Raw genomic sequence first — 25,820 nt, forward strand, 5'->3', positions numbered from 1 at the left:
AGGAGTGCCCACTGCCACCGTCGTGCTCCTCTCACTGGGTGATAACGCTCCCGGTGAGGAGTAGCAGCTCCGTCTCCTCGTGGGGAGCAGAACTCCACTCACCTCCTGCACCAGTTCTCAGTGTGATGGAAGGAAATTACACTTTAATGTCTTTTCTCAGAGAAGCTGTTGACTTGAGAATTAATGTGGCTTTTTTTTCTTGGGAACTTTAATTATCACATCATGCAGGCTTTGCGTGCATGTGTGTGTTTGTGTTTGTGCGTGCGTGCGTGCGTGTGTGTGTGTGTGTGTGTGAAGCCCGTCAGTAGGCTGCAGATCAGAGTGAGATGAATGGACACAGAGCATGGACTTTAACAGGAAGTTAATGGACAGATGTCCCGACATTCGGGTTTTGTGAATGCATTCCGCCTGTTGATTGATGGGCAGTCTGTGCACATTTATATCCCTCTGCCTCTCTGTCACATTGATTCCCTTTGTACACCTCTCTCTGTCCGCATGAAACACTACAGGTCCAGGTATGACAGTTGCAATTTATCTGAGACAGCTCTAACTCTCAGGTTAGTGTAAGACAGGTAACTCTTGCATTAGAATGGCACACGTCTCAGATGTGACCATGAGACAGGTGTCTGGCGTGACCATGAGACAGGTGTCTCTGGCGTGACCATGTGACAGGTGTCTCTGGTGTGACCATAAGACAGGTCTCCAGAGCAGGGGGACTGAGCTGAGATGTGTGACGACCCTTTCATCACCCTGTCTGTCTCTGTTTAACCGAAAATGTTTGCATATTCCACTCCATCTGTACAGTGTCCCACTCCTACTGTACTGTGTCCCACTCCTACTGTACAGTGTCCCACTCCATCTGTACTGTGTCCCACTCCATCTGTACAGTGTTCCACTCCTACTGTACTGTGTTCCACTCCTACTGTACTGTGTTCCACTCCATCTGTACAGTGTTCCACTCCTACTGTACAGTATTCCATGTCTACAAGCTAGATCTTCCTATTTTACTCCTTGGACATTATTCCAGTCTTCTCCCCATAACCATTCTTCAGCCCGCAGAGATGATGTCATCGTCTATCGTGCAGATCTCCAGTGGAATTGCGCTGGCCATGGAAGAGCCTGTCAGACAGGTCGGCTCCCCAACACACTGATTATGGTGGACGTGTGTGTGCAGAAGAAGCCTGGGTCTCCACAGCCTGAGTTTGTACATGCTCTCCCGCATACCACATGACACAAAGTGCTACATGTGCGCTCAAACGTCCAGCTCCGGGGCTCTGGACATCGTCAATGTGCAACAAGTTTCTCGTTGGCAACGTGGACCTGCCATTGTGCTGTAGCGTCTCTGTGAGGAAGCGGGGTGGAGTAAGGCGCCCCCTGCTGGTCCAATCGTGTGCAGCACTCACAGGCCTTTGCTGAGCCTGAAAGACCTTGGAAAGGTTGAATGAAGTCTGTGTTAGAGGGGCTCGCCCTGTGCCTGACCCATGTACATGAGAGGGTACCTGACCCATGTACATGAGGGAGAGCGCCCCCTGTACCTGACCCATGTACATTACAGCCATGAGTTTGGACTTGTGGTGGTTTATTTTCTGCACTCGTCTGTATGTGTGTGTGTGTGTGTGTGTGTGTGTGTGTGTGTGTGTGTGTGTTTGTGTCTTTGCACTGTCAGGGATATTTACCACATATTGGTCTGTATATTTCCCTGATGCTTCTACGAACATCTTACAGGGTTCGTACGGTCATGAAAAACCTGGAAAAGTTATGGAATTTGAAAATAGCAATTTCCAGGCCTGGATAAGTTTTGGAAAAAATAAAAATACTCAAATGTTTTGGAAAAGTCATGGAAATTTGCTTGACACAATAAATGTTTGTCGTTCTGATAACCGGAAGAAATATATATATAGCCTTTTTTTTTCATTGTGCGGACCGCTAACGTAACTTCACACGTTAGTTCGCTGCGTTAGCGACGGACTCCAAACGGAGCTGTAGATTGTACTTTGACATGTAAATCAGCGTAATGCTGGTAAATGCCGATTCAACAATGGCTGCTTCAGTTGGACAAATACAAGCTGTGGTTTGAGAAAGACAAGGACGCGTGCAAAATGTGCACTGTGTGGTTAACCAATCGGTTAACGATGGGGTTAGAGACTGAAAAGTCTGTCATAAAGCAGTTTTCGTCGTTAAGCGTGACCCTAGATTTAGATACGCTTTAATCATAAATACAGTATAGAAAAAAACTGCGTGCGTACAACGCGAGAAAGAGCGATCGCGTTGTCGAGATGGGCTACGGTGGAGGCTGCGCTGCTTCAGCTTATCATACACTATACACCACTCCACTACACTACACTCCACTGTGCTGCCACTGCACCTTCGCGCACCGCGCAAAATTACGAAAAGTCGGTCGTAACTCCAGTCCGTCGTTAACCAGACCCGTCGGTAAGCGGGGACTCACTTTTAGCCCGGATACGGCTTATAGCTACAACATTTTCCATAAAAAAATGGAAGCGACGGTGCGACGTAGGTGCGACGTATATTGATATTGAAAATACGGTAAATGTTTATTTTTTCAATTAAACCACGTGGCTTTTCATTAATTTATGATATACTGTGGAATTTTGGCCTGGATTTTTTCTTATTTTTCATGTCTACACATATGTTTAGAGAATGTATATTCATTGAAATTTGCCTGAAAGTCATGGAAAAGTCATGAAAAAGTCATGGAAATTAATTGTCAAAAAAGTGTATGAACTCTGGACACTGATCTTATTTCAGACAGGAGAGAAAGACCTGGTATGCCTGAATACACTTGGACACACTCCTAAACTCTTCTACACACTCCTAAACTCTTCTACACACTCCTAACCTCGTCTACGCACTCCTACACACTCCTAAACTCTTCTACACACTCCAACACACTTATAAGCTGGCCATGCAGTCATTCCCAAGACTAATAGACACAAGCTTTTACACAACAACCACACACAGCATGATACACACAGAAACATGCTCTGTGTAGATATAATAATATTCACAATAATAATAGCACTATGGAGCATGGTGAAAACACACACACACACACACACAGCATGATACACACCGAAACATGCTCATTTTCATTGCATTTATTTACATTTATGGCATTTGGCAGACGCCCTTATCCAGAGCGACTTACATTTTTATCTCATTTTTATACAAGTGAGCAATTGAGGGTTAAGGGCCTTGCTCAGGGGCACCTCAGTCATGGCCTCAGGTCTGGGAATCGAACCCACGACCCTCCGGTCACAAGACCAGTTCCCTAACCACTAGGCCATGACTGCCCTCAGAATTTTCAGAATGGTGAACACACACACACATGGCAAACATACATGTGAGCTTTATTTTATTGTTCCGTTCTGTTTATTTCTCAGGGAATGCAACCAAAGTTAATGTCAGACAGGAAGAGTGCAGTCGTGGTGATGTGGAGGTCAGATCACAAAAACGTTCTCCACTCAGGCAGAAACGCTGCACAATCACCCTTCAGCACAACGTGCACAAGACTTTCCCCAAGCTTCTTCGTGTGTGTGTGTGTGTGTGTGTGTGTGTGTGTGTGTGTGTGTGTGTGTGTGTGTGTGTGTGTGTGTGTGTGTGTGTGTGTGTGTGTGTGTGTGTGCAGTATATATAGAAGTACAATGAGAATACCTTGGAGGGAGGGAGTGAACCTTAAATATCTACATATAAAATAATGTTGGCAGCTTATGCATGGGAGAACTAATCATCACAGATCCTTATAGATGAGCAGCAATTTGCATAATTACTTTTTAACGAGACACTAATGACCTTGAGAGGGGGCTAATAGCGTTGAGCATTGTGTGTCTGTGTATATAGGGAGGGGGCAGGTTTACTCAGAGACTTTAACCAGAACAATCCAGCATGTGAGCCAGACCTGCTCTGTTACCCCACTTACTACACTCCACGACCAAACACACTCTATTACTACACTCCACGACCAAACACACTCTATTACCATACTCCAGGACCAAACACACTCTATTACTACACTCCAGGACCAAACACACTCTATTACCATACTCCAGGACCAAACACACTCTATTACTACACTCCAGGACCAAACACACTCTATTACCATACTCCAGGACCAAACACTCTATTACTACACTCCAGGACCAAACACACTCTATTACCATACTCCAGGACCAAACACACTCTATTACTACACTCCACGACCAAACACACTCTATTACCATACTCCAGGACCAAACACACTCTATTACTACACTCCAGGACCAAACACACTCTATTACCATACTCCAGGACCAAACACACTCTATTACTACACTCCACGACCAAACACACTCTATTACCATACTCCAGGACCAAACACACTCTATTACTACACTCCAGGACCAAACACACTCTATTACCATACTCCAGGACTAGATCCATTCTATTATCCAACTCATGGACCAGACACACTCTATTACTCTACTCCTGGGCCAGGTCCACTTTGTTGTGGAGACCTATAGTATGGAAAGTACCATAGGATTTAGCAATTGATTCTCCAAATTCAAATGAAAGGGAGAATCGTCTGTATAAATCACTTTCCTTTTACATCCCTGTTTACCTCAGCCATATGAAAAATCAAAAAACAGTTGCTACATGGTGTGTGTTTTAAACTGACTACATGGTGTGTGTGTGTGTGTGTGTGTGTGTGTGTGTGTGTGTGTGTGTGTGTGTGTGTGTGTGTGTGTGTGTGTTATACTGACTACATGGTGTGCATTTTATAGCAGTTAGATTTCATTATCGGATACCAAATGACTTTACAAACAGCTCTGCAGCGACAGAGAGGTGGAGGGGTATTTGTACTCAGAGAATCATGATTATAATCTCCTGCTGTTTCTGAAAGTTGAACTTCTCTTCATGTATTCATGAGAGAAGTGTTGTGATCTGGTGCTGATAAAAGGACATGGAGTTGAAGATGTAGAGGAATGCACACACGCACACACACACACACACACACACACACACACACACACACACACACACACACACACACACACACACACACACACACAGCAGGTTCATCACCCAAGATCAGTTTAGCCGTAATATCATTTATATATATTTAACATATATCCAGTGGTGGACAAAGTACACAAACCATGTACTTGAGTTAAAGTACAGATATCCGAGGTAAAGCATTACTCCAGTACACGCAGAACTCCTCCCTTTAGTCTTCTAATCGAGTTAAAGTACTGTACAGTATTGGCCTTCAAATGTTCTTAAGTACTGAAAGTAAAGTTCTAATAGTTCTAATGGCTCTTATATTTAGCACTATGCTCTGCATGTAAAACCTGGAAACAGGAGTGCTATGGTTTACAGGAGTGCTATTGTTTACAGGAGTGTCAAAGCTGCTTACAGGAGTGCTGTTGATTACAGAAGTGCTGTTGTTTACAGGAGTGTTGTTGTATACAGGAGTGCTGTTATTTACAGGAGTGCTGTTGTATACAGGAGTGCAGTTGTTTACAGGAGTGCAGTTGTTTACAGGAGTGCTGTTGTTTACAGGAGTGCTGTTGTATACAGGAGTGCTGTTGTATACAGGAGTGTTGTTGTATACAGGAGTGCAGTTGTTTACAGGAATGCAGTTGTTTACAGGAGTGTTGTTGTTGTTTACAGGAGTGCAGTTGTTTACAGTGTTGGAGTTGTAAGAGTATTCTTTTTTTTTACCTTCAATCTGTTGTATAATTAGATGCTTCTTTTTTTTTTAGAGACCACATTATATACATAATCATACTGAGTGTTAATTATCTACCTTCCTGTTACAGTGAAATGCTTTGTGCGCACACAGAAAACACACACACATACAAGCACACAGGGTACACACTGCTGTACACACTCTGAGGGTACACACACTGCTGAATAAATGTTTGTGTGTGTAAATACAACTGTAAGTTATCACACACAATTGTAAGTAGCAGGCTATTTATGTGATCTTGTTTCATATGTGTTTGAGAGTGTGTGTATATGTGTGTACGTGTTTGTGCATGAATGTGTGTGTCCAGATCCCCCAGTGGTATGAATTCATGTCATTTCCTGTTCTTTGTTGACTGTTGACATGTACGTAGGCATGTAACATTGTGTTTATTTTAGGTAATTATTCTTCTCTCTCTAAAAATGCAAAGTGTGTGTGTGTGTGTGTGTGTGTGTGTGTGTGTGTGTGTGCGTGTGTGTGTGTGTGTGTGTGTGTGAAAGAGAGAGAGAGAGAGAGAGAGAGAGAGATGTGTATATGTGTGTATATGTAATCATGCATGTCTATGAGCATGTGTGTGTAATTGGGATGAGCGCGAGGAACTGTAGGATGATCACAGGGTGAAAGCAAGATCTGTGTGTGTGTGTGTGTGTGTGTGTGTGTGTGTGTGTGTGTGTGTGTGTGTGTGTGTGTCTGATTACACAGCCCTTCCCTGGCTTTGTCTCGCTCTGTTAGGCCAGGAGTGTTGGCTCACAGGCAATTTGTCTACCACTGAGAAGTGTGTCACTTCCCTCACACACCCACACACACCAGCACATCAGGGAAAAACAGGTGTGTGTGTGTGTGTGTGTGTGTGTGTGTGTGTGTGTGTGTGTGTGTGTGTGTGTGTGTGTGTGTGTGTGTGTGTGTGTGTGTGTGAGCCCACACTGACTCTTGAGTTCTGACCCACAGGTTCTCTGTTCTGAAGGATCCAGCGGGCTGGCTGAGTGTGAATCCAGTCAAAGGGTCGGTCAACACCACAGGCACCTTGGACCGCGAGTCGCCCCACGTCCACAACAACCGCTACAGCGCGCTCTTCATCGCCTCCGATAACGGTGAGGATGATGGTCTTCCTCCTCCTGCCTGTATAGCTCATTGGTCAGTGCAGTGAAGTGACATCCTTCTATGGCTCTATAGCGACGCCCCATTTCCCGTCGTGAAGAACAGAGGGTTTGGCCATTATGATGTGGAGCAGCGTTGAAGGGCTTGTTCTGTTTATTACAGTATATCTGTCTGCTTGTTCTTGTTCCTCAAGATGGGTTCAGTGTCTTTTCTTTATTCTTACGTGCTGTGCGTTATCAGCCTGATACAAATGCATCATCTGAATTGCCCTGTGTTTTGAACTCTGGCTTGTCAGCAGTGTGAATTGGTTCCTGTGCTGTAATTGGCCCTGAATGTTTGTAATGGCACAGAAGGATGTTGTGAATACCAATTGGTGATTCTTTTGTCTTTTAAATTGCAGTCCAAATCATGCCAATATCCCATCTGAGCCCTTTAGAGAGTTATTTAAACGAGCTATCTGTAGCTCACTGAGCAGGGTGAGGGTCACGTATTATCTACCCACTGCAGGAAATTACACACTCTCGGAGTCAGAAGACACAGCCTCTACCTCAGTGATTTCTGGGTAGTTATTCGTCTTGCTTGGTCTTCAAAGGAATTTAATTAACCTCCAGACAATGAGGCTGCACTAATTGCCACAGTGGTTGCTCCTCACAGAAGCCAAAAGCTCTTGAAGTTTTCAGAGAGGGTTCTGCCTACTGCTTCCGTCTGTTTGTCAAGCCGACCCTTCTCACTGTGTACCTGTCAGGCATCGCTCTCTCCCTCCTCTTTCCTCTCTCTTCTCTCTCCCTCTCTCTCTTCTCTCTCCCTCTTGTTCCTCTCTCTACCTCTCTCTCTTTCTCTGTCTCACCTCCATCTCTATTTTTGTCCCTCTCTACCTTTCTCTTCCCCTCTCTCTCTCTTCTCTCTCTCTCTCTCTCTCTCTCTCTCTCTCTCTCTCTCTCTCTCTCTTGCTCTCCATCACTCTCTCCCTGCGTGTGAATGGAGAGTTATGATGGCTGTTGTTACGCACTCACGGCCCCCAGGTCGCATTAGCGGCAGGACGAAGGATAGCAGCTCTTCCGGAGTCTTCCTCACCTGTCCTCCTCCGTCTTCTTCCTCACTCCATCCCCACACTAATGCGTGTAGCAGAAGAAGTGGGAGGTCCTTGTCTGTCTATTCTGTATCAGTGTCCTGAAGTGCCTATATCTCTCCATCTTGCTCTCCCCCACATTGTCTCTCCATCTGCTCCACGTGAGGAGACTCGTGGTATGTGAGTCTAACTGGCATCACTGGAGACCTCAGGAGACCACGCCGGGCCTGAGGACCATGAGAAAGAGAACACAGAGCAAATCAGGCAAAACCATCACAGGAGAAGTTAGTGTGTCATCTAGGCTGCACACCCCGCAGGAGACTGACAGGTCCAAGACTGACTCCCTTGTTTACAGACTAATTATTAGTTCTATGGGACTATCAGTCCATGATTCTAGCATGGGGTCAAAGTTCACTGGTATATGACCAGAAGGAGGTGAGCTGGCAGGTGGGATCTGAGGATTGTGTGTGTGTGTGTGTGTGTGTGTGTGTGTGTGTGTGTGTGTGTGTGTGTGTGTGTGTGTGTGTGTGTGTGTGTGTGTGTGTGTGTGTGTGTGTGGGTGTGTCCTCTGTAGTCCATAATGGCAGTAAGGGTCAGCAGTGACTGGGTGAGGTGAGAGCTGTACTGGTCAGTAACAGGTTATTGATCCAGTCTGTCACATCTTCATGTAATGTCCTGAGATGATGGCTCCCTGATGCAGGAGGAAGGGTAGTTGGGTGTACCATGCATGCAACACACACACACACACCCACACGCCGGAGACCTTGTAGTGTGTTTGTAGTTGGGGAGGCACAATCACGGTGTGCTGTGGTATGTGGGGACCCCTCCTCGCTCGGACTGGGTGGAGGCCCCTCACCTGCCCTGCTGTACCCCCCCCCCCCCCCCACTCAACCACACCGTGCTGCTGATCCAGGGTGTGTGGGCGCAGGCGGAGACGTCGCTGTGCCAGGGCCTAATGTGCCGTCTCACTCACAAACCTAACCAGATTTCTCCTTTACTCCCTACCGAGGCACCAGATGTTCATGCAGTCAATTCATCCCTCTGTGTGTGTGTGTGTGTGTGTGTGTGTGTGTGTGTGTGTGCATGTTTTTGTGTGTGTGAGTCAGTGTGTGTGTGTGTGTGTGTGTGTGTGTGTGTGTGTGTGTGTGTGTGTGTGTGTGTGTGTGTGTGCTTTCATATGTATACACTTCGTTATTAAATATTCTGTTTTATTTTATTTTCGATTGCACTTTAATGGTTCAGCTATGGTAATGTGTATGCATCATTTTGATTTCTTGTTTGTGTATCAACAGTGACAGTACTGAATAACCGTGTATCATATCTGGGCCACATTCCTTCACTATTAGACATACGGTGCTGAAGCTAGAATTACCCTGACATGCTTCATGGTGGATTCACTTCTGACGTCTCCAGGAGAGCTCTGACATGTGCTTGTCTTCTGAAGCCTTCCCTCGTCATGGCTGTGTTAGCACACGGCTTCTTCTCTGTGTGATGTATAAAAGCTCTTTCGCGGTGATCTGCACTTTCACACCAAGCAGTGATGACACGGGGTGATCAAAGCCGAGAGTCGTGACCTTGCACGGCTGTGGTCGTATAAGCGCCCGGGCACGTTAGACACGTGTGCCGCAGGACACGCACGCCAGGTCTAGAGCACGTGTTGCAGAACACGCCACTGTGCACCATACCTCCGAGCGTCTCTGCTCCCCAGTGCTTCTCCAGAGTTCACTTCCTAGTCTAGACGTCATGTGCACATTCTTGGTTCCTAAGAGAAGCGTGAACAGAACACGGAGAGTTCTTGAATATGCAGCTTGAGGAGCAACTGCTCCTACAGCGGACCTGGAGCTCCTGCCTGGAAGAACAGGACGGGTCTACTGTTAGCGCCGGCTTCCTCGCTGTCACACAGGGACACGGGTCTCTCTGATCTGGCTGTGGGTCTCTGGTCCAGCCATGGTCAATCTGATCCAGCCATGGTCAATCTGATCCATCCATGGTCAATCTGATCCATCCATGGTCAATCTGATGCATCCATGGTCAATCTGATCCATCCATGGTCAATCTGATCCACCCATGGTCAATCTGATCCATCCATGGTCAATCTGATCCATCCATGGTCAATCTGATCCATCCATGGTCAATCTGATCCATCCATGGTCTCTGATCCAGCTGTGGGTCTCTTTGATGTAGCCATGGTCTCTCTGATCCAGTCGTGGACTCAGTGAGCTGAGGGTTAGGGTTAAAGGGTTAAAGTTAAGGTTAGGGTTAGGATTTAGGGTTTATGGTCAGGGTTATGGTCAGGGTTTACGGTTAAGTGTGTGGTGGATGTGTGTGTTTCATCTCCACACTTCTCCCCTGACCCAGGACTGTGGGTTGAGGAGATTGAGTAGTGAGAGACAGGGTGTGTGGGAGCTGGATTCGTCGCTGTGGCAGGGATGATGGTGCCATAAGAAAGCCACTCCAGAGTACCTCCTGCCTACCTCAGCCTGCCCACTCCCCAGAGCAACCTGCCGTTTCCCTGCGTGTCATTAGCACAGAACCCATGGGTCTCCAACACACCCCACTTCACCTGCCTTTGCCAGACCTCTGGTGCGCCACTCCAAAGAAATGGCGCCCTCCCCCTGGTATTATGGAGCTGGAGTGGGCCTGGTATTACGGGTCCTGGGGTAGGCCTTCAGCACTCCCCCCTAAAGGGCAAGGTGGAATGGTTTCGGGCGGCTGTTGTTTTCCGTCGGAGATGTGGAGCAGAAGACTGTACTTTGTGTGGCCTAATGGAAAAGGCGCTGCCTGCCTCTCGCGGGCTAATGACAGACAGCAACAAAAACACGGTGGAAATCAGCATGCTCTGCGGGACTTTTGACCTGCGTCTGCGCGGCTGAATTAATGCTGAGTGGTGCTGTGGGGAAGCTCTTTCTTTCTCTGTTTACTTCTTCCTTTGAAATTGAAGTGAACATCAGAGTGTCTGATGTCATGCAGCATGTCACTTCCTCTTCCATTGCTTAATTATGTCTTCCTTTAGTGACCTAGAGGGATGGACTGATCTATACAAAGATTTATTCTGGCATTGTTCAATAGAGAGAGAGAGGGAGGGAGAGGTATAGAGGGAGGTAGAGATGGAGAGAAAGCAGTAGAGAGGGAGGGTAGGAGAGAGAACAGGGGTGTTTGAAGCAGTAGGGTCTGAGTTAGGCATTGAAAATCACCCTGGACAAATCCATAATCTTCTCAAAGAAGAACGTTTCAGGCAGGCAGAGCCACATCAGCCCAGCCTGGAGCTCTGTTTATATGATGATGACAAACATCTTAGAGAATCGACCAGATGTTCTGTTCATGTAGACTTGCTCAGATCCTCCCGTCTCTTCCTGTAATCCCAGAGCGACTGGATGATGTTGAGATCAGGGCTCTGTGGGCCGCATCATCACATTCAGGACTGCTTGATCTTCTTTATGCTGAAGATAAATGACATTGACATCTTAGTGACGTCGGCTGTATGTTTGGGGTTGGTGTCCTGCTGCAGAATAAATGTGGAGCCAATCAGACACCTCCCTGTCGATACTACATGATGGATAGGTATCTGCCTGTATTTCCCAGCACGGAGGACATGAATCCTGTCCAGATCCATCTGCTAAAATCCCCAAACATCCGTTTCTCTGCACCCCAGTTCTGTGTTTTTGTGTGTAGTTGAGTCAATTGGTCTTGTTTCCATGGTGAAGGTTTGGCTTTTTGGCCACAATTCTACAATAAACACGACTCCTGGCCAGACATCTCCAAACAGGAGATGGTGCCCCTGGTCCCACTGGTTTCTGTTCTGAACTGATGGAAGCTCACGTGAAGCACTCTGATGCCAACTGCACACTGCTCTCACATGTTTGTTTTATGCTATGAGGTTTAGTCTTGTTATCCGGTGACGTGCTCTTGTTTACATGAAGAGGTATAATCTTGTGTATATGATCTGTAGTCTTGTTTATATGATGAGGTATAATCTTGTTTGGTGAGGTAAAATCATGTTTATATGATCTGTAGTCTTCTTTATACCTTGTTTATTAAAGTCTTGCTCGTTTGCAGCCTGCAGTTAAGCTTCACGTGGGATCCATCTGAAATAATTAACATTCAGGACCGAGAAGCATCATCATCATCATCATCATCATCACCACCATTATTATAGTTGTTATGAGACCAATCCAGTCGTAGACAGTCTGTTGCTGTTGTCAGTGTGTGATCGGTGTGCGGTAGGTCTATATTTAGACCCGCGTGTCTTGTTCCTCGAGCAGGTTTGTTGTTCACTGCGTGTCCATCAAGCGCTGCAGAAGCTCGTGTTCCTCTTCCTCGGCATGGCTTTAATGAGGATGTGTTCAGACAGCTGCTCTGTGTGTGTGTACTCCGTTAATTCAGCACTGGGGACTTTGACTGTGAACACAAATGAACAGTGATCATCTGTGCTGTACAGTCTCTATTGCGGGCAGCACAGGGGGAATAAGGAGTGTGTAATCACGTGTGCGCACTGAGCGTCCGGCTGCCTCCACACCGCTGTGATCACAGCCCCGTTACCTCAACACCGCTGCAGACACACACACCACCTCAGGAGCACACAGATGGTTACGCAGAGCACCCGGCCCTGATTGATCCGCTCGTCGTACGCGCAGGGTCGTCCCAGGAGACGTGCGTGTGCACTAGAGGAGGGGAATCTGCCTTTGAGCGCTGCTAGGGTGAATCTTCTTCCTCTTATTCTGCTAGTTGTGTGAGGGAGTGTTAGTCCAACTCACTAAGCAGACAGCAGAGCGTTTTGTGAATGGTGTAGCTCAAACGCTACCCTGTATTTCTGCAGATAAACCATACTTTGTTATTTGTGTGTGTGTGTGTGTGTGTGTGTGTGTGTGTGTGTGTGTGTGTGTGTGTGTGTGTGTGTGTGTGTGTGTGTGTGTGTGTGTGTGTACACTAAATTGGTAGTTGTAGTATGATGGAGTTATTATTATATAACAAAAAGTCATGCGATCTGAAACTGACAGTACAGCTTTCAAATCACTCTCGTTCACACTCCAAGAAGCTTCTCCTGGAACCCTGCCGCCTTGGTTCAGCAGGTATTGTTCAAAGACCCTGGAGCCAGAAGGAGCGCTTTGAGTCAGCCTGCTGCGTCAGCTCACAGAGTTCCTCCGATTCATTCTGAACCTAAAGTGGTTTGTTTCTCCAGTACCAGTGTGTCTGGGCTAGTGCCCTAACTTTGAATCACACTGAATCATTACTGAATTACATTACTGAGTCACACTAAATAATTACAGCGTCACACTGGCTCTCTGAATAATTACTGAATCACACTGAATCACACTAAATAATTACTGAATCGCACTGAATAATTACTGAATCACAATGATTCTGACAAAATACTGAATCATTACTCATTATTAATCATATTGATACTGGATCACACTGAGTGAGTGAGTGAGTGAGTGAGTGAGTGAGTGAGTCACACTGAATCACTACCGCGGTTCTGTAAATGGGACCCGGGTTGTGTTGGGCACTTTCAGCCGTGTCAGGGGCCTGGGCCAGGCAGGGCGTGTCTGGGTTTCAGTGAGGTCCTCCTTCCTCAACAACGCTTCTGGGACGTAACCTGAGTGAAAGACGTCTTTATTACAGAGAGCAGGAGACAGAATAAGACATGAGGAGACAATGAGACAGAATGAGGCATAAAGAGCCAGGCGTCTTCCACTCGGTGCTGCTTGTAGACGGCCGTGGATTTAGTGATTTCAAGCAGAGACACACTAAGGTGTGTTCTGAGGTGTGCCCTAAGCTGTGTACTGAAGTGTGTACTAAGATTTGTACTGGGGTGTGTAGTAATGTGTGTACTATGGTGTGTACTGAGGTGTGTACTAAAGTGTGTCTGAAACTGCTGGGCTGGGAGTTAGAGGGCAATAATCCTTTATAGCCGACAGTGGAGTGTGTGAGATTCACAGTGGAGTGTTAATGATGTAGAGAAATTAACAGATCTGACATCAACAATACATCAACACCCACCACCACCATAATAATAACAAAATTACAACAATGACAAAAATCACTGCATACAGACCTGTCCATGCAGACCACCCCTATGTGTGTGATGTGTCAGTGAAGAGCAAGTACATTTATTGAACTGAAATGTTTCCAAGGCCTCGTACACTGTTGTGTTGGTATTGCATTTTGTTGATCGTATTAATATAGTGTGTGTTGTGAAGCTTCATGTGGAAAATAAGAAAAACATTTTAAGAATATTTATTGAATCTGAGACGATCTGGGTCAGGGTGACACCAATCACAGAGTGCCATCTTCACACAGGCACCAATTACAGACAGTGTATTTACAAAGGCACAAATCACAGAACAGTGTATTTACAGAGGTGCCAATCACAGCATCATATGACATGCTGTTTGCCTGGGAGACATGCAGACATTCTCATCTGTTTCACACACATTCACGTGTTGCTAATTGAAACTGGCAGTGAGTGCCGAAACAGCTGCCCCATCAAGAGTGTGTGTTGTGAGTCTGAGAGTGTGTGTTGAGTCTGAGAGTGTGTGTTGTGAATCCAAGAGTGTGTGTTGTGAACCTGAGAGAGTGTGTTGTGAAGCTGAGAGTGTGTTGTGATAGAGAGTGTGTGTTGTGAAGTACAGAGTGTGTGTGTTGTGCGTGAAAGTTGTGCGTGTGCGAGTGTCAATTGCTATATATAGTAGCAAAAACATAATCTATATATAGTATCAAAAACATAAATGATGCAGCGCTTTGGTGCATGGCACTATAGTGAGCTATTTTTAGCACCAAAACAAATTGGTGACCCCTGAGGTAAAGTGTGTGTGTTGTGAAGCTGAGAGTGTGTGTGTTGAGGTAGAGAGTGTGTGTTGTGAGGTAGTGTGTGTGTTGAAGCTGAGAGTGTGTGTGTTGAGGTAGAGTGTGTGTGTTGTGAAGCTGAGAGTGTGTGTGTTGAGGTAGAGAGTGTGTGTTGAGGTAGAGAGTGTGTGTGTTGAGGTAGAGAGTGTGTGTTGTGAGGTAGTGTGTGTGTTGTGAAGCTGAGAGTGTGTGTGTTGAGGTAGAGAGTGTGTGTTGTGAGGTAGAGAGTGTGTGTTGTGAAGCTGAGAGTGTGTGTGTTGAGGTAGAGAGTGTGTGTTGTGAGGTAGTGTGTGTGTTGAGGTAGAGAGTGTGTGTTGTGAGGTAGAGAGTGTGTGTTGTGAGGTAGTGTGTGTGTTGTGAGGTAGTGTGTGTGTTGAGGTAGAGAGTGTGTGTGTTGAGGTAGAGAGTGTGTGTTGTGAGGTAGAGAGTGTGTGTTGTGAGGTAGTGTGTGTGTTGAGGTAGAGAGTGTGTGTTGTGAGGTAGAGAGTGTGTGTTGAGGTAGAGAGTGTGTGTTGTGAGGTAGAGTGTGTGTGTTGTGAAGCTGAGAGTGTGTGTTGTGAGGTAGAGAGTGTGTGTTGTGAGGTAGAGAGTGTGTGTTGTGAGGTAGAGCTTCTCTGTGTTCTAGATGATTCATGTTTGTCTGGATTTCAAATGACACACAAATTGTTTTCTGCAGTTTTCTATTAAGATGAATGAACGTGAGTGTTAGGGAAAAGGAATGATACAATAACATTTGAATGATACAGTAACATGTAGGCTCATAAGTAAGATGTGGTCTTTCAGCAGGTCGTGAATGTACTGACACCTCATCGTTTAGGGTTAGGATGAGGGTTAGGGTTAGTTAGGGTAAGGGTTAGGGTTAGTGAGGGTGAGGATTAATGTTAGTTAGTGTGAAGGTTAGTTAGAGTGGGGGTTAGTTAGGATGAAGGTTAGGGTTAGTTAGGTTTAAGGTGAGGGTTAGGGGGAGGTTTAGGGTTAAGGTGGGGGTTAGGGTTGGTTAGGATTAGGGTTAGGGTTAGTTAGGGTTAGGAATGTGGTCTTTGACCAGGTTGTGGGTGTACTGACACCCCATTGTTTACTGTTGTTTTGTTTGTTTTGAGGAGGGGGTATTTGTTTCATGTCTTTATGATGTGAAAAAAATTATACAGTAGCAGAGGTCATCAGTTGTTATACAAAGAAAAACAGAATTTCAGAGTGTCAGTGGTGCCGTTATGATAAGGATGCAGTAGGTGGTGTAGGTGGTGTATCTGCTGTAGGTGGTGTAGCTGGTGTAGCTGCTGTAGGTGGTGTAGCTGCTGTAGGTGGTGTAGGTGGTGTAGCTGCAGTAGGTGGTGTAGCTGCTGTAGGTGGTGTAGCTGCAGTAGGTGGTGTAGCTGCTGTAGGTGGTGTAGGTGGTGCAGCTGGTGTAGGTGGTGTATCTGCTGTAGGTGGTGTAGCTGCTGTAGGTGGTGTAGCTGGTGTAGCTGCTGTAGGTGGTGTAGGTGATGTAGGTGGTGTAGCTGGTGTAGGTGGTGTATCTGCTGTAGGTGGTGTAGCTGCTGTAGGTGGTGTAGGTGATGTAGGTGGTGTAGGTCTGCCCTCACACTCTCAGCAAAACCCAGGACAAACCTCACCTGTTTGAAACAACAGTCAGGTGCTGCAGGAGGCCAGTACACAGAGTCCAGCTGGAAACATTACACACTGCTCCCCTGTGTATCTTAAGGCTGTGGGATTGATTTTGCCTGTAAAGAATCCAGGACTTCTCTATGGGCTGACTATTTTAGGACTGTGTTACCTAACTGAGAGAGAGAGAGAGAGAGAGAGAGAGAGAGAGAGAGAGAGAGAGAGAGAGAGAGAGAGAGAGAGAAAAGAGAGAGAGAGAGAGAGAGAGAGATGCTTTTATGTTAAGAACTTGTTTCTCTGACGCTGGTATCCCACACCTCGTCTTATTCCTTTACTCCCACGGCAGAGTCACAGCTGTACCAAATACATTCTCCTGACATGCTACAGGTCAGGCTTTTATTTTGGCGTTCGTCAGCTAAATATGTTACTCTTTTAAGCTGTTCTGTGCGTTCTTACTTCACTGGAAGACTTCAGATTCTTTTATTTATTTGTTTGTTTGCTTGTATGTCTTCTATAAAAAACATTATTCATATATTTGTACATTAATAATATATTTACTGCATTGCTTTGTCAACACAGGTACTTTAATCCTGTCATGTCAGCAAAGCACATCTGTGATCCGTCCTCACCAGCTGTTATGGGGAGTTGTGTGGCTGACGTTGGTTCCTACCTGCTCGTAGGTGACCCCCCTGCCACTGGAACGGGCACGCTGATCATCACTCTGGAGGACGAGAACGACAACGCCCCCTACGTGCAGCCCGCGGTAGCGCGGGTGTGCGAGGATGCCAAGGACGTGAACGTGGCTGTGATCGGGGTGCGAGACAGGGACATCTACCCCAACGCAGAGCCCTTCCGCATGGAGCTGGGGAAACAGCCCGGCCTGGACAAGACGTGGAGGATCTCCCGCATCAACAGTGAGTGAGCCGCACGCAGGAGCTCCGAGCAGACGGGGGGGAACGTGGGGGACACCGTTGAGTGGCACCAAAGGGCCCTACAGTCTGAAAGGAGTCGCGCTGGACGTTACATGCTCTCAAGACCATGAGAACGTCGGGGTGTGAGGAGATGCAGATTTAGGCCTGGAATGTCCTGAATGTTTAAGAGTCAGGAGAAGGGCCAGGTGAAGAGAGTGAGTCGTCCCTCTGAACGAGAGGTTCATCCTCATCATCTGCCCCGCCAACTTAATCTTGATTTGCTAAGAAAGGAAAAGCAACTAAAATAGCAGCTCCAATCACAGCTATGAGAGAAGAAAGAGGGAGAAAGGGAGAGAGAATGGAAGGAAGAAAAGGAAGGAGAGAGAGAGAGAGAGAGGGAGGGGGAGAGAGACTGGTGATGATTCAGGGTTGGGTGAATTCTGTTTTGAGTCTGACTGGCAGAGGGTAAATCCAGGAACCTAGACATTAGCTTTGAGTGACAGGGAGAAAATTGAACAGGAAACAGACTGTGAAGTTTAAGTTTTCTTGGGTGTATGAATGTGTGTGTGTGTGTGTGTGTGTGTGTGTGTGTGTGTGTGTGTGTGTGTGTGTGTGTGTGTGTGTGTGTGTGTGTGTCTGTGTGTGTGTGTGTGTGTGTGTGTGTGTGTGTGTGTGTGTGTGTGTGTGTGTGCTGACGTGGGCTGGTATGTGTGAGTGTGTGGTGTGTGTGTGTTTGTGTGTGTGCATTTGGCTGTCCAAGTGTGTGTGCACACATGCTGATGTGGGTAGCTTACGGGTGGGTGTATGCTTGTGTACGCGCGTGTGTGTGTGCGCATGCTTTTGTGGATAGGTATGTATGTGGGTGTGTGTGCATGCATGTGCACGTGTGTGAGAGCTCATCAGTGTGTGTGCATACTTGTGTGTTTGTGTGCATATGTCCACGTGTATATGTATGTATGTGTTTATGCGTGTGTACGAGTAAGCATCATGTATGTGTGCGAGTATCACACACACCTGTACACACAGAGACTCAGTAAGCCAAACACTGCTGCCTCAGCACACACATCCAGTACTAATGGCCTCGAGTGTGTGTGTGTGTGTCTCTTCCACAGACACACACTCCCAGATCATGCTGCTGCACAGACTCAAGGAGGCCAACTACAACGTGCCTCTGGTCCTGACCGACGCCGGCGTCCCCCCCCTGACCAACACCACCGACCTGAAGGTGCAGGTGTGCAACTGCAACAAGAACAAGATGCAGTGCAGTGGAGCTGCCTCCCTCCACCCGCTCCACCCCCTCCACCCCGCCACGCTCCTGCTCCTCCCCCTGCTCCTGCTCTCCGTGCTCGGTGAGTATCTTCCCGCACACCCGCCGGGCCTCGAGAGCTTCCGCGGCCCGTCTGCTGCTCAGGCGCTGATCCGAAGGCCCCGAGCGTGTTCACGTGAGCGGTTCTTAGCCACGGCGGCGTCGCTGGTGTTTGAAGGCGGCTCCTCCTCCGTGATGTGGACCGGCGCGCGGCAGGTCTGACCGGGCCTTCACGTCTCCAGACCTGCTGAGCTTTGGCGGAGTCCTGCGGAGTGGAATTAGACAGTAGAGCGCTGCATTCTGCATCAAGCTGTTAGGCTCCGCCTCTTATGAACCTTTGTTTGTTTACTGGCTGCACACTCAGGGCTTCAGGGTCAAAGAAAGTCCTGATTGGTGGAGCACACTGGCAGTTTAAATCTGAATAAATCTGCATAACATACCAGCTCCCGGCCCCTTGTACATAATAAATGGGATATCTAGGAAAGAGCATTCAGAAGTCAGTGATATGCTAATGGAATAAATATGAGTTTATGGCTGAATTTTGGGTTCACATCTTCAAATAGGTGTACGAGGTCTGCAGTTTTTCCTGGTTTTGTCCGACGTTCTACAGGTCTGCGTTTCTCCACCTCATTCCTGATCTGGAAGCTCATTTCTCACAACAGCTAGCACAGTTAGCTTTTAGGCCATCTTAAATTTTTACAAGCTTGTGAGGTAGTCTCCCTGGCTGCGGTGCGTTTACAAGGCTGAGGCTGGGATCAGACGCCCTGAAGCTCAGCGTTTCTGGGCGTACGTGAAGCTTCAGTCTGTACTGCAACAGTCTCCGTGTGGCTTAGGGATATGCGCATGTGATGTGCACCCATAAAACCTCTAGCATCTTACAACAGGATTTAGGATTCTGCTATTACCAGACTTTATTCTATCGATCTCTCCCTCTGTGTGTGTGTGTGTGTGTGTGTGTGTGTGTGTGTGTGTGTGTGTGTGTGTGTGTGTGTGTGTGTGTGTGTGTCTCACATCCCTCTCCACACCCACTCCATGGCGACTGTCTCATGACATAGGCAGTATATCTCATTTATACCATTGGCAATAGCATGAATAATTTACTCCTGCAGAGAGCAGGTGACCGTAATGGAGCTGTTTGTTTAGAGAAAAAGAATTCTCTGAGATTTTCAGACCCCTCTGAATGATCAGTTGATACTTTTGGTTGTTGTTTGTGTGCGTGTGTGTTCTGTGTGTGTGTGTGTGTGTGTGTGTGTGTGTGTGTGGTGTGTGTGTGTGTGTGTGTGTGTGTGTGTGTGTGTGTTCTGTGCTCTAGGCCTGATGTGTGGAGCAGGGGGATCATCTGTAATTCATGGCACAATGGAACCATTAAGCGGCCTGTGCCAAACATGCCTGCAGGCTTACACACCCCCCATCTCTCTCTCTCTCTCTCTCTCTCTCTCTCTCTCTCTCTCTCTCTCTCTCTCTCTCTCTCTCTCTCTCTTTCTGTCTCTCTATCACTCTCTCTCCTTTTCTCTCTCTCCCTCTATCTCTCCATCTCTCACTCATTCTGATGTGTTCTCTCATTCTCATTATTTCTGTCTCTCAACATCCACTATTTCTCTCATTGTATCCAGTTGTTTTGCAGCTGTATTTCTGTCTCGTCACTGTCTCATCATTGTCTCTCCAGTCAGTGCTCCTCTCCTGCACTTTAGCTTCAATCTCATCTCCCCACCCGCCTCTCCTTCTCTCTGTCTCTCCTTCTCTCCTTCTCTCGGCCTCTCACACAGATTATGTTGCTATTTTATCACTCCATATCTTCACTGACAGCATTTCAGCACTTCAAACATCTCTCAGTGTGTGAGAGGTCAGCAACACCACTAACCATGACTGTGGGATTGAATGTGGGAGGGGTTATGGGAATGGTTGTGGGAGGGGTTATGGGATTGGTTGTGGGAGGGGTTATGGGATTGGTTGTGGGAGTGGTTATGGGAGGGGTTGTGGGATTAACTTTTGAATTGACTGTGGGTTTAACTGTTGGATTAATTGTGGGATTAGCTGATTGGTTGTGGGGTTGGCTGTGAGCTGGTGGTCTGGGTTTTTTGGTCCGGGTAAATGTCTCTGTTCTGACAGACAGCTGTCCACCACATCCTGGCTGGGTCCAGTTCTCCCCAGATGAGAACCTGAGTTCTGTATGGCAGTGCAGCACATTCTAAAGTCCATTCTGAAGACCAGAACATTTACTGTAATGTGCCCCAATGCCACTGTCTGTCAGTTTGACAGTGATTGGTGTGTGTGTGTGTGTGTGTGTGTGTGTGTGTGTGTGTGTGTGTGTGTGTGTGTGTGTGTGTGTGTGTGTGTATCCATGCGTGTAAGTCAGAGCCATGTATGTTCTACAGAATCATGTATGTTCTACAGAACCATGTATGTTCTACAGAACCATGTATGTTACACAGAACCATGTATGTTCTACAGGACCCTGTATGTTCTACAGAACCACATATGTTACACAGAACCATGTATGTTACACAGGGCCATGTATGTTACATAGAACCATGTATGTTACACAGAACCACGTATGTTACACAGAACCACGTATGTTACACAGAACCATGTATGTTATACAGGACCACATAAGTTACATAGAACCACGTATGTTACACAGGACCACGTATGTTACACAGAACCATGCGTCGTAGGCTGTGTTCAGACTTGTCCCGGGTCTTGAGTCCACACCCAGGACCGCTCGTGGGCCTGTGTGAGGAAGATCTCATTATCACTGGTTTGCTTTCACACAGCAGAATTCAATCCCAACCATGGATCGATAGTGCAGTTCCTTAGGTCACATTTCTGTGTACAGGTTTGTAAAATGTTGGACACTTAGTGCTTTCATTATTGCCCTTAGATGCAAACACTGAAACCATGAAGACCAGCTCTTCACACCACAGGAGTGGGGTGCACAAGGCTCCCACCCTCGGTGGAGCACACCAGAGCTTGTAGTGAACTCCAGACCAGCGGTTTCAGGAGCAGCACAGATGCGGTTTCTGAGTTTCTTTCACAATTGGCCAAATGTAGTGAAGTCACGGAGCAGCTTCGTGCTGACAGCGCAGGCAGTGTGAAGGTGCTGGTGCTCCCCCACCAACTGAAGGGTGAGGAGCAGGTCCAGGGAATTGACCCGCACCGCCTTAAAGCACCGCTCCACACACCACCACCGCTATCACCGTCTCAGCAGTAACAGATCAGCACAGGGTTTGAGATATTTAGTTTTCTCAAATAGCCTAGTAAACCTGTGTGTTTGTGTGTGTGTGTGTGTGTGTGTGTGTGTGTGTGTGTGTGTGTGTGTGTGTGTGTGTGTGTGTGTGTGTGTGTGTGTGTGTGTGTGTGTGTAGTTTTATATATATATAATATGAATATTGGGTGTATTTAACTGTCCTGACCAAAGATTCACCTCCATCCATCTCCATCAGGAGCCATTTCATTCTAAATTTGAGTGTGTGTGTGTGTGTGTGTGTGTGTGTGTGTGTGTGTGTGTGTGTGTGTGTGTGTGTGTGTGTGTGTGTGTGACCACAGTAGAGAGAAAGAAAATCAATACTTTCTCTTCTTCCTGCACCTCTGAGAGATAAAGCATTTCCATGCTTTTGCTTACTTTGGATACCATAAATAATACATGGTGGTCCTTACAGGGTGTATGAGGTCCTTAAGGGCTGTGTGAGGGTCCAGACGGAGCTCACACACAAATGACATGTGTTCACATGTTAATCCTGATCTACACACACACACACATAAACACACACACACACACACACACAGCACCACCAACTCCCAACAGCGACCCCTTTAGATTACACTGCCTGTAGCTGTGATCTCCTCTACCTGATACTCTAAGCCGTGGGTACAGTAAGAGTCATGAAGGGTTTCAGTAGGCAGGACTCTGACCTCTCAGGCATGTGGGCAGCGTGTGCATTCAGCATTCAGCACATGTAAACAGGGTCATATTCCACAGGCAGGCAGTGCCTCACACCACAGCACACCAGCAAGCTTGTGCTTACCTGCCAGAACGCAAGCCTATAGATGCTGAATGTGGATTTTACACAAAGTTGAGATGGCCACAGTGCCCCCTATTGGGCGTCTTCTGAATTGCGCTGACAAAGACGACCCGTCGGGGTTCATTATCTTGCTAAAGCAGAGAGGGATTCCCTGTAAAGCATAATAAAGAGCAGCAGCTCCATGTGTCATGCAATTGGCAGAAAGTAAATATGTAAATAAATAAAACAGCAAGTAACCCCTGGTGGAGCAGCATTCATGTATCTGCTGGAGGTAACTGTGTTTTTCTGATTTTACTGTTGCTTATTGTATTGTGTTAATGATGTAGTCATTGATAGTGTGCAAAGTAAATAATTGGACAGGCTCTTCCTCTTTTGACATACGCATCAATGTAATAATTTTAAATCACTTAAAATGCAGAACCAGTTTGGCTTCATTTGTCTGTGTTACGATTCAAGGAGCTCGACGTGACAGTCTTTTCCTTGACTTATGGCACTTTGCTTTTCTTATTGTCTTTGTGCCTGTGGAGCAAAAACAAGTACCTAGGTTCTTCTTCCTAGAAGAATGAGATAACAGTGAGACATCAGTGAGACATTAGGGAGATGTCAGGGAGACATCAGTGAGATATTAGGGAGACATTAGGGAGACATCAGTGAGACATTAGGGAGACACCAGGAAGACTCAGTGAGACATTAGGGAGACATCAGTGAGACATTAGGGAGACATCAGGGAAACTCAGTGAGACAGCAGGCCAAGTGTGGAAGACGGGAGTGTTGCCTGAAGGTCCGGAGCGAACTCTTTAAATCCCCATTTTTATCGGATAAAATATTCTTGGGTTGGGGTGGTGGGGACTGGGGCTTTAGTGTAATTAGCCCACAAACAGGGTGTGAAGGCCGGAACTCTGTCCGTCAGCCGCTGGCTCCTCCGCTGCAGTTTAAATCCTCTTTCCTGTCAAGCCCGCAGCTTTTATGGCTGTAATGCACTCAGGCTGCAGAGAGCGTGGCTGTAGGAGGGGGCGGGGCCATCATCCAAGATGTAGCAGTTTCCTTTTTTAATCCCTTTGTTCTGATGTGACACACACGGAGCGCTATGCAGAGTTTTTTTCTTTAATTAATTCCAGACTGAAACTTGGGGGAATTATAGAGGGTTTTTTTTTTTTTTTTACAGTTAGTTCTCTGAAAGTGTTGTGTATGATCTGTATAAGACAGTAATCTGCTTGGATGTCTTGAAAGGCTTTTGCGGTTTTGGCAGAAGAATCCAGTGCAGGGTGTGTGATGTGGAGGAGGGGCTGTTGTGTGAAGGACAGCCGTGGAGCTGAGGAGGTCAGGGTCTGCTTTCACAACACAGGCAGGGGGAGAGCTAGCACAGTGGGAAGTCTGAACGGTGACGTGAATGTGTGTGTTTGTAAGTGTGTGTTCTATGTGTTGTGTGTGTGTGTGTGTGTGTGTGTGTGTGTGTGTGTGTGTGTGTGTGTGTGTGTGTGTGTGTGTGTGTGTGTGTGTGTGTGTGTGTGTGTGTGTTTTGTAAAGACGAGAATTTCCCTTGCTTGTTCTTTTTTCATTTACATTTCAAACTCGCCAAAAAATACTAAAATGGGCATTTGAAAAAATAAAACAAACAAATAAATAAATAAATGTGGGAAATCAATAGTTCTTCCGATTCAATATTGCCTACATTGGATCGAGCACACTTCGATCGCCCCAGAATTTCCGAGGCCTACAGGACAATTCATTTCTGAATGTCTCACAGAATTACAGCTTGCATTTTTCAAAACGTCTCCCTAATCGTATTTTGTGGGTTCAGCCCAAAGGAAGAAGAAAGAAAAACCTTTAAAGAGAAGGCGAGAAATAATGGAGTAATGGAGACACAGAGAGATACTGGAGAAACTGGAGACATACTGGAGACATACTGGAGACATACTGGAGACATACTGGAGACACTGGAGCAGATACTCAGTGATACTCTGTGTCTAAAGCCAGTGTACAAATGTATTTGTTGCTTTTATTATCAGTAATATATATGTAAGTTTGACTTTGAGCTTTAATTCTCCCTTCTATTCCAAACCTACTGTCATATGTGTGGTGCTTTCATCTTAAGCACACGTTTGATAGGTTACACCCATAAGACATTATTTAACACTCTGTACATAATTCATTTGTAAGCATCACTTCTATACACACTGTACGAAGTACAATAAAAATACCAGATTTTCACACAGAAGCTACCGCTTGTACAAGCCGTGTCTTCTCAGTAATGGCACAATAAATAAATAAAGGTCTTGGAGCTGGATGTATAGCTTTAGCATCAGAGATGGAAAACTGAAAGTTTTTATTTGAGAGGATTTGAATACTGGTTTTGAGCTGACATTAATATGCTGCCATTTGCAGAGTGGCTTTACGCCAGTTTGAGTTCCTTCTCTGTCCACTCACCACATCTCTCTTCTCCTTTTTCAGGCCTGTAAATGACTGAACGTATCTGTGGTCCTCTTGCGACGCTGAAGAATATCTACCAATCCATCCCCATCATACCAAGACTGAGGCAACAGAAGAGGACCAAGTTAATCATCTCACTCCCATACCCCACCTCCCACACACCACTCACCCCCACACCCCACTCACCCCCACCTCCCACACACCACTCACCCCCACACCCCACTCACCACTCACCCCCACACCCCACTCACCCCCACCTCCCACACACCACTCACCCCCACACCCCACTCACCCCCACCTCCCACACACCACTCACCCCCACCTTCCACACACCACTCACCCCCACACCCCACTCACCCCCCACCTCCCACACACCACTCACCCCCACACCCCACTCACCCCCACCTCCCACACACCACTCACCCCCACACCCCACTCACCCCCACCTCCCACACACCACTCACCCCCACACCCCACTCACCCCCACCTCCCACACACCACTCACCCCCACACCCCACTCACCCCCACCTCCCACACACCACTCACCCCCACACCCCACTCACCCCCACCTCCCACACACCACTCACCCCCACACCCCACTCACCCCCACCTCCCACACACCACTCACCCCCACTCACCACTCACCCCCACCTCCCACTCACCCCCACACCCCACTCACCCCCACACCACACTCACCCCCACACCGCACCCACACTTGCTCCCCCCCACACCCCACACACACACAAAACACTCACCCCCACACTCACACCACACTCACCCCCACACTCAC

At 47.0% G+C, this 25,820-nt stretch overlaps 1 protein-coding gene across 1 annotated transcript in view; it reads left to right on the top strand.

Moving 5' to 3' along the window:
• cdh13 (cadherin 13, H-cadherin (heart)) overlaps nt 1–25,262 on the top strand; it is a 276,068-nt gene extending 250,806 nt beyond the window's left edge. Inside the window, exons 12-15 of the mRNA XM_076985430.1 lie at nt 6,695–6,837; nt 17,042–17,275; nt 18,385–18,621; nt 25,052–25,262. Coding sequence (XP_076841545.1) covers nt 6,695–6,837; nt 17,042–17,275; nt 18,385–18,621; nt 25,052–25,059 — 622 coding nt within the window. The 3' untranslated portion in view covers nt 25,060–25,262. The remainder of the gene's footprint in view (nt 1–6,694; nt 6,838–17,041; nt 17,276–18,384; nt 18,622–25,051) is intronic.
• Nucleotides 25,263–25,820: the final 558 nt, after the last annotated feature.

The sequence above is a fragment of the Brachyhypopomus gauderio genome, chromosome 2 (assembly GCF_052324685.1).
Source record: "Brachyhypopomus gauderio isolate BG-103 chromosome 2, BGAUD_0.2, whole genome shotgun sequence".
NCBI classification, from domain to species: Eukaryota; Metazoa; Chordata; class Actinopteri; order Gymnotiformes; family Hypopomidae; genus Brachyhypopomus; species Brachyhypopomus gauderio.